Raw genomic sequence first — 7,748 nt, 5'->3', positions numbered from 1 at the left:
TCTCTTGTCTTCCTACATCAAAATAACTACTAATAGCATTGTGCATCTAACAAGTTATTTGGTACCATGTCATAGCACTGTTCTGAGCATGTACACACACACACACACACACACACACACACACACACACACACACACACTTTTCATGCAATGCTTCTAGGGCAGGGCTGTAAAAAGAGGTTCTAATTCAAAGCAATTTCATCAAGGATAGCTCATTGAAACAGGATTCCCTGCCATTTGCACAGGCCATCTCAAGGGTCTAGGATCCTATCTAAAACCAACCTGTGAGTTGATCACCAAAATGCAAACCCAGAGCACCTCTTTGGATGGCAGCAACTGCTCATCAGCCCCAAAGAAAAATGAGGTCACTCCCTGGTATTTACCTTGAGTCATTATGTCATTTAAATAGACCCCAAAGTAGATAGTATGAGCAGAGGGCCCCCAAAAGACCAATTAAGACAAGACACAAAGAAACAGTCAAGGGATTTCCATGATAAGATCCTTAAAAATTATCTTTAATTGATGCCAAATATGAACAGATCATGAAATGACAGAACCAATTAAAATTGCATAGATGAAAACTATGCACATTGTTAGGTTCTCCATTCGTAACATTCACTATCCTCGACCTGACATGGTGAACGGTTAGGGCAGGGCAAGTGCAGGGGAGATGAGATGAGACATGTCCTTAACTCAAGGAGTAAGCAATTGGCAAAGCCAAGAAACAAAACAGAACGTCATCAGCTTCAATGGTTTGTCGTTCTGAGGGTGCACTTCAAATCAATACTTCTTTTGTCACTTTAGCTTTTAGCCTCAGGAATACTTTACCTACAATGTTAGAGGTATGTCACAGAGTCCATGTCCCTTACGGCTGCTGCATAAACAGTCCCTAAATAGTTCACCGAAGAAGAAAGAGACTCCTACATGTTTTGGAAAGGGGAGATAACGCATGACCTAGCATATTCTGTAGGGGCTTTTCTTGTTTTATTTTCTTTCCTCATTCCGTGTCTTCTTCTTCTGTGATTTAGGAACAAAACTTTCCTAGATCCTTTGAAGTCTTGAATCATGAATTCCCTGTTAACTCTTAAATAAAAGTCACTGTGACCAGGGTTAACCTCCTCAAAGCTGTCCTAAAGGCAGCAGAGCATAACCCTTTGTTTGCACAATGGCATTCCCATGAGTCAATGAGCAAAGAGGCTGTCATTTGCTCTCAAGGCTTTTAACCTTATGTCTATGCCCTGAATAAGTTTGCACAGTGGCCCAAGATAATGGACTAGTTTTGGTTAACAATTCAGTTCCTGCTTGCTTCTTTACAAAAAGTGGTAATGTACATTCCTTGAAGATTTACCTGAGTCATTCTAGACACTTTTGCATATACCCTGAAGTCCCATGCTATAAATGTAAGTACTACTGTAGGTGAGAGTCTACCTCCTGAGATCACAGTTCAACCTAGCTTGTGTCTGCTCCTCAAATTCTAGCTTGTTTGTCTTCTCAAAATGAATATAAATATCAAAAGGCCTCACTCTTGCTTGGAAAAGGCTGGAAGATAACGTGGTTGTTTGGCAGTTTATAGTCTTTCTAACAATTTTATACTATGGATGGTTACCACCCACCAATTCTCACCACTCCCAGGAATAAGTCATTCCTGGAAGAAAATGGGGAATTGCCTTCTGCTAATGTTCCCTTTCTACTTTCTATTCAATCCAATCTACCAAACAAGGAATTAAAATTTAAAGTTTTTTTCTTTTTTAAACGTGTCTTGAGGCCTCCTATGTTGAGCATGAGATTGAAAACTAATTTTTCATTGATTCTTTCAGACACTAATTTGAATAATTTGTAACTCCACCCAACATGAAGAAAGTCCTTTATGGGTCCAATGTCATTTCTACTGAGGAAAAATTTCCAGCCACCACTCAGACACTTTCTTCTGTACTAGTCTCAAGAGGATGGAGGCTGTGGTGACCTCTGTGCTTCATTTCCACCACAGTGGACTCCAAACCTACCACACAGTTCCATTTTAGAGAAATGACTGTTACTGACTATAATGCGGGAGAAATATCTGATCTGATGTTCTGGACTCATCCACAAACACTCTCAGTGAACAGATGTCACTGAGCTTCGGAATTCAAGTCTCAGAGGGGAGTGAGGTGAGGGGTGTGCACACGTGGAGAAAGGGGAGAGAAAAGCCAAACCAAAACAAACCCTTTCCTGGCTACAGTCCATCTTCTAGAAATCTGAGGACAGAGGAAATGGATATCTTTGGTCTCTCTGATTCACATCGCTTGAAGTGAGTTAAGCACTTCAGAGATTCTGGGATGGCTAATAGCCACAGGATGACCTGACTCTCCCAAGGGCACCCTGTTGAACTAGGGCCCTGCACTTTGGAAGAGCTGGGCTATGGCTATCAGTGCATCGTAAGTCTTCTCCTTCCAGAGAAAACAGGTATAAGCATCAGGGCATGAGCTATCGAGGCTCAGTACCTAAGAAGAGGGTGAAAGGGCAAAAAGCCTGGGAAAGGGATTTATGAAGGGGACCAAATGAGTCATTCCTTAGTAGGCAGTTTAGTTAAGTGCACCTTCAGGTCTACAAAGACATTTCAGCACATTTCAGTGCAGGGGTAAGAGCTTGGTCAAAGGTCGCATGCCTATGCTACACAGATAATCCCTGTACTCCTCGTCATCATGTTCATTGCAACGAGCTACAGATGGATAACCAGCATCCATACCCCCATCCACTCCGAATTCATAACAACAGCACATCCCCATGCCTGGAGACCACTTCACCACACGCAGCACTTGGAACATTTCCAGAAGATTCAACCTGTCCAGAGCACAGCTACAGAGGAGGACCAAGTGTCCAGGGGTGGGCTCATCAGTCTTGGCCTTGTTGTCTCATCCTCTAACCCATCCATCCCATAGTACTGAGTGGATTATTGCTGTTGACAGAGTTCTGTTGTGTCCTAGATCTCAGGGTCAAAAGTATAAGATATCCCTGGAGACTAGAGGGGGAGTCAGCATTTTGCCCCCAACAGGAGACTTGGGAGCATGTAAAAGGGAAGCTCAGACTGGTGAGCTAAGGTTCAAAGGATAAGCAACACATGGGAGGGCTGAACGCCCTATAGTCAGAGGTGGAGCAGTTCTTGGCCCCTCATCTTCCAGGATATGTGTTGTGTTCACCCTGAATACTCACAAAAGTTGCACAGGGAAATAAAATATCCACCTTCCTTCAATTGAGCTGGACAGTCTTGATACCATCATAGTTTCTTGGCTGATGGCCTCACTTCTCGTCTGAAGATTGGGTGGGGGAAAGGCATGGAAGTACCAGGGAAGATTCCAGAAGAAGCCAGGCAAGGATGTAAGGCAGACAGTAGTATACAGCCACATGCTAAAAGCAGTATGAAGGTTCCCCACTCTAGCGTCCTTCAAAAGGCATTGAATACCTCTCCATTGGTGAATAGCTGCTGAACTCCAAAGCCTGTGTGACTTGGCGATCTTTCAGCTGGACACAGGGTCCCCATCTTTCTCTGGATTCAGTGGCTGGGGCAGCAGCAGTTAGATGTTCAGCCAGTGAAGTGACGTCCACGTGGGACAATCATAGGAGCATCATAAGAAATATCTATTGGAGGTTAGCCAAGGCTGGCCGGTCTATAGAAGATCACTGTGAGCTAAGTGTTCCCATGATTTGCAATGATACCCCCAAAGACCGGACTTTCAGAGATCTGCAAAGTGCTGTAGCTAACAGGAAGCGAGTGGGGAGAAGGAACCACTGAACCTGAGGAAGCTCTGTCTGTCCAGAGTGGCCTTCCACATTCCCAAAAACATTTCTCTTGCCTTCCGATGGAGAAGAAAACAAACAAAACAGAACAGAACATGTTTACGGTTCGTGTCCAGTTCAAAGATGGGTCTCAGTTCATACCCAGAGTCAGGCTGCCAAAGAGACCAGGTCCAGTAGATGGCCAGAGAGGCAGCCCCTGCTTTCTCTTTCTCTTCTTTGGGGCGCTGAGGGTGGGTGATGTGGTCTTCTCACAGTGGTGAAGTGAGAGAGTGAGGATGGAAAAACAAACAAAACCAAAAAGCAAAAGGTCTGTGCCCCAACCCTTCCTCCCCTCTGTTAAATAACTTCCCAGCTGAGTTATGGAGGCACTTTCTGCAGTTCACTGTGGGTACAGATAAAGGCACTAAGCAACTATTAAATCAATCGGCTGAGTTTCTTCAGGGAGCCTCAAGGGGAGGGCCGAAGTCTCTATAGACTTCAAATCATGACTGCAAAAAGAAATCAGCTCTGCTCTGGGTGCATGAAGAGATAAACATTGTCACTTACATCCTAGGAATGCACCAAAAAAAAAAAAAACATGCAGTATTGCACCTTTTTTTTGTTTGTTTCGCTTGTATTGTTCAGCTAGAAAGAATGCTTGTCTTAGGTGTATTAAATACCTTGATGACTTATTTAGTTTTCCACAGTTTTCCCTTAAAGGATGGGCATATTGGTCCTCTCTCTGCCTATACCTGCACAGAAGCTTGACATTTCCCTGAGCAAAGGCAGGAAAATTGACGGGAGTGTTCCCCCCACCCCCTCCCCCACCCCCATTGTTTCTTTTGGGCCTTTCATCCCACAGACTTGTGATTTTTTAATATTTTCTAATTTTTATTACTGAAATCATGCATTAATTAAGTCAAGGTACATCTTAATCAAATAGGCCATAATGCTGACTAAGAGGACATGCTTTGAGCTCCAAAAGGGGATTCTTCCCATCTGACTAACATATGCACTTAAATACAGTACTTTAGTTGCTAAGAAAAGAGTTAATAAATGAAGGAGTGCACTTTTGGTGAATGCAAATGAAAAAGGGCCTATATTTAGAAGAGTCAATTTCAACTTAAGCTTATTCCCTATTGTCTGGGTTAACTGTCTCGGCATGCTATTATAAAATAAATGTTATCAGATTCAAACATGCTTACCATTTAACTCTTGTGCTCTTGCAATAAGGAGGGTAAGATGGTAAGTTTTTACATCCACTTCTGAAGGTCAGGGGTCAGGGTGCAGGATTAGTGAGAAAAGACCTATATTTGGATCATCTGCAGTTGAGAGAACTTAGCAGCCCTACAGATGAATCAACTTGTTTAATCAAGTTACCCTTTTCTTAGAGAATAGACTGTATTTAGGAGAATGGGGCAGATGGAAAATCCCAACAGACTGGGACCAATAACAGATGTATAAGGTGCTTTGGGAACCAGTCTTAATTAGTCTGATTTTGGTTGCCTTATATGCAATTCAGTTGATCAAAAGAAAAGCATTTGTTCACTGACCACTGAGGCTGTTACGTGTTCCACAGAGTACACTATCTGAAATGTGGTGTGCAGTGTGCAAAAATTTGAGGGTGGAGTCCCATGCAAATTTGAACTTATATTCCTAAGTGGTCATCTGATTTTTAGGTGTTCTTTTTTTAAAAAAAAAAAAGCCTATGGCAAAAGATTGGAAATATTTCAGTACAGGGAAACATGAGTCTTATTTCACATGGACTCCTTAATGGACAGCACTGAAGCCAGTTTTAGAAAATACTTTCTTTTCTCATTTTTAATAAAATGAAAATAGGGGTTTTTTTTAATGGATCTTGAAAGCCTCAGGTTTGCCACTCCCCAGATTCACAATGCAACAATGCATTGACAGTTAAATAAAGCATTCAAAGACTAATGTTTAGTGAAGTATCTACAGAGCGGGACATGAGTCACCAGGGCTTTTGTTTGGGGCTTTTTGCTTGCTTGCCTGTTGCTTTTTAAACATCGGTCAGGAGCTTGCTCTTATTAACGCAGTTTTGGTCAGCTGTGGTGCAGTTACCAGTTCTGATATTGGCCTGTCTGTAATGGGCTATGCTATTGTTCATATCCTCTTCGATTTCCATGTACTCAGATTTGCTGATAGTAGAGGAGCTGCGGCGGCTGAGGTCACTGTCAGAGGCTAAGTTAGGAGAGCTAACGTGGAGCAACTGAGCCTGCTCTTCCCCCTCAGTTTCTCGGTGGTAGAAATAGTTGAAATTGGACACAATGACAGGTACGGGCAGGGCAATTGTCAGCACACCAGCGATGGCACACAAGGAGCCCACGATCTTGCCTCCAATTGTCACAGGGTACATGTCACCGTATCCCACAGTGGTCATGGACACCACCGCCCACCAGAAAGCATCGGGGATACTGGAAAAGTGCGACTCAGCTTCTTCCGCCTCGGCAAAGTACACTGCACTAGAAAACAGGATGACCCCAATGAAGAGGAAAAAGATGAGCAGCCCTAACTCCCTCATGCTAGCTTTGAGGGTCTGGCCCAGGATCTGGAGGCCCTTAGAGTGGCGAGAGAGTTTGAAGATTCTGAACACCCTTACCAAGCGGATGACCCTGAGGATGGCCAGGGAAGTGGCCTGCTCGCCTTTCTGATTCCCCTCCTGCTCAGCTATCTCCGTGCCCAGGGTAATGAAATAAGGAATGATGGCCACGATGTCAATGAAGTTCATGATGTTCTTAAAGAAGTCCGTCTTGCTGGGGCAGGCAAAGAAGCGCACCACCAGCTCGAAAGAGAACCAGATGATACATAAGGTCTCCACAATGAAGAAGGGGTCTGTGAAGATGTTGGAAGTATAGATGACTGTGGTGTTGTCGATGCGGTGGATGGTGCCCGTGAAGTCCTTGTCATCCTTCAGCTCAGGGAGAGTCTCCAGGCAAAAGATGACTATGGAGATGAGGATGACCATGACCGATACAATGGCGATAACCCTGGCAGGCCCTGAGCTCTCCGGATACTCAAAGAGCAGCCACACCTGGCGCTGGTACTCCTTCTCAGGTAGGGGGCGCTCCTCTTCCTTGATGAAGCCCTCATCTTCCCGGAACTTCTCCATGGCCTCCTCGCCCAACTCGTAAAATTTGATCTCCTCGGAGAACATGTCCAGGGGCACGTTGACCGGCCTGCGCAGGCGGCCCCCTGACTGGTAATAATAAAGGATGGCATCAAAGCTGGGCCGGTTGCGGTCAAAGAAGTACTCGTTCCTTAGGGGGTCGAAGTAGCGCATGCGTTTCTTTGGGTTGCCCAGCAGCGTGTTGGGGAACTGTGCCAGGGTCTTGAGCTGCGTCTCGAAGCGTAGCCCGGAGATGTTGATCACCACGCGTTCGCAGCATTCGTGGTCGTCGTGGTCCGCCTGCCGTGGGTAGCTGCCATCCTGGGGGTGACCCGGAGCGGCCGAAGCCTCGTCCGCATTCTCCCCCGACATCACCGTCATGATGGAAGCAGAGTGCAGGGGTGGGAGGCCAGGAGAGAGCCCGGGGTGTGAAGGAGCGAAGGAAGAGGGGTGGGGGGGACCCAACCGGCCCCCCCACCGGAGAGTGAGTCTCCCCCACGCTCACGGGGAGGGGCTTCGGGGCCAGAAGGTTCAGAGGTCTGCAACTTTGCTAGTTACCACCTCCCCCTCCTCCACTCTGCCTTTTACCCAATTTGGAAAGCCCTCTCGCCTGAGGGCCCCCAGTGAGGCTTTTTCGAGAGGTTTGGGTTTTGGGGGTGTGCTCTGTTTTTGGGGTTGGTGGGTTTTTTTCTTCCTGCTCTGACTGCCTTAACGCACACCTGCCATCTCTCCGGGGCTCGCCAATGCACCCCTCCCCTCCTGCAGCCTTCCTAGGACCCGGTGCAGTGCCAACTCAGCAGATCCCCACGCCTGTCACCCCCTTTGCTGCTCCTTGGCTCTCCCCCCCTACCCCTCTTCGCCTGCCGCC

General features: G+C 46.0%; 1 protein-coding gene across 1 annotated transcript; it reads right to left on the bottom strand.

Annotated features, from left to right (window-relative positions):
- Window positions 1-5,773: 5,773 nt before the first annotated feature.
- On the bottom strand, window positions 5,774-7,261 carry Kcna1 (potassium voltage-gated channel subfamily A member 1). Its single transcript, XM_035448944.1, has one exon. It carries the CDS (start codon window positions 7,259-7,261, stop codon window positions 5,774-5,776), a length of 1,488 nt encoding a protein of 495 aa, XP_035304835.1.
- Window positions 7,262-7,748: the final 487 nt, after the last annotated feature.

Source organism: Cricetulus griseus, chromosome 8, assembly GCF_003668045.3.
Source record: "Cricetulus griseus strain 17A/GY chromosome 8, alternate assembly CriGri-PICRH-1.0, whole genome shotgun sequence".
In the NCBI taxonomy this organism is placed as follows: domain Eukaryota; kingdom Metazoa; phylum Chordata; class Mammalia; order Rodentia; family Cricetidae; genus Cricetulus; species Cricetulus griseus.
Note: the sequence above shows the minus strand (reverse complement) of the source record. Positions and strands in the feature narration are given on the sequence as shown.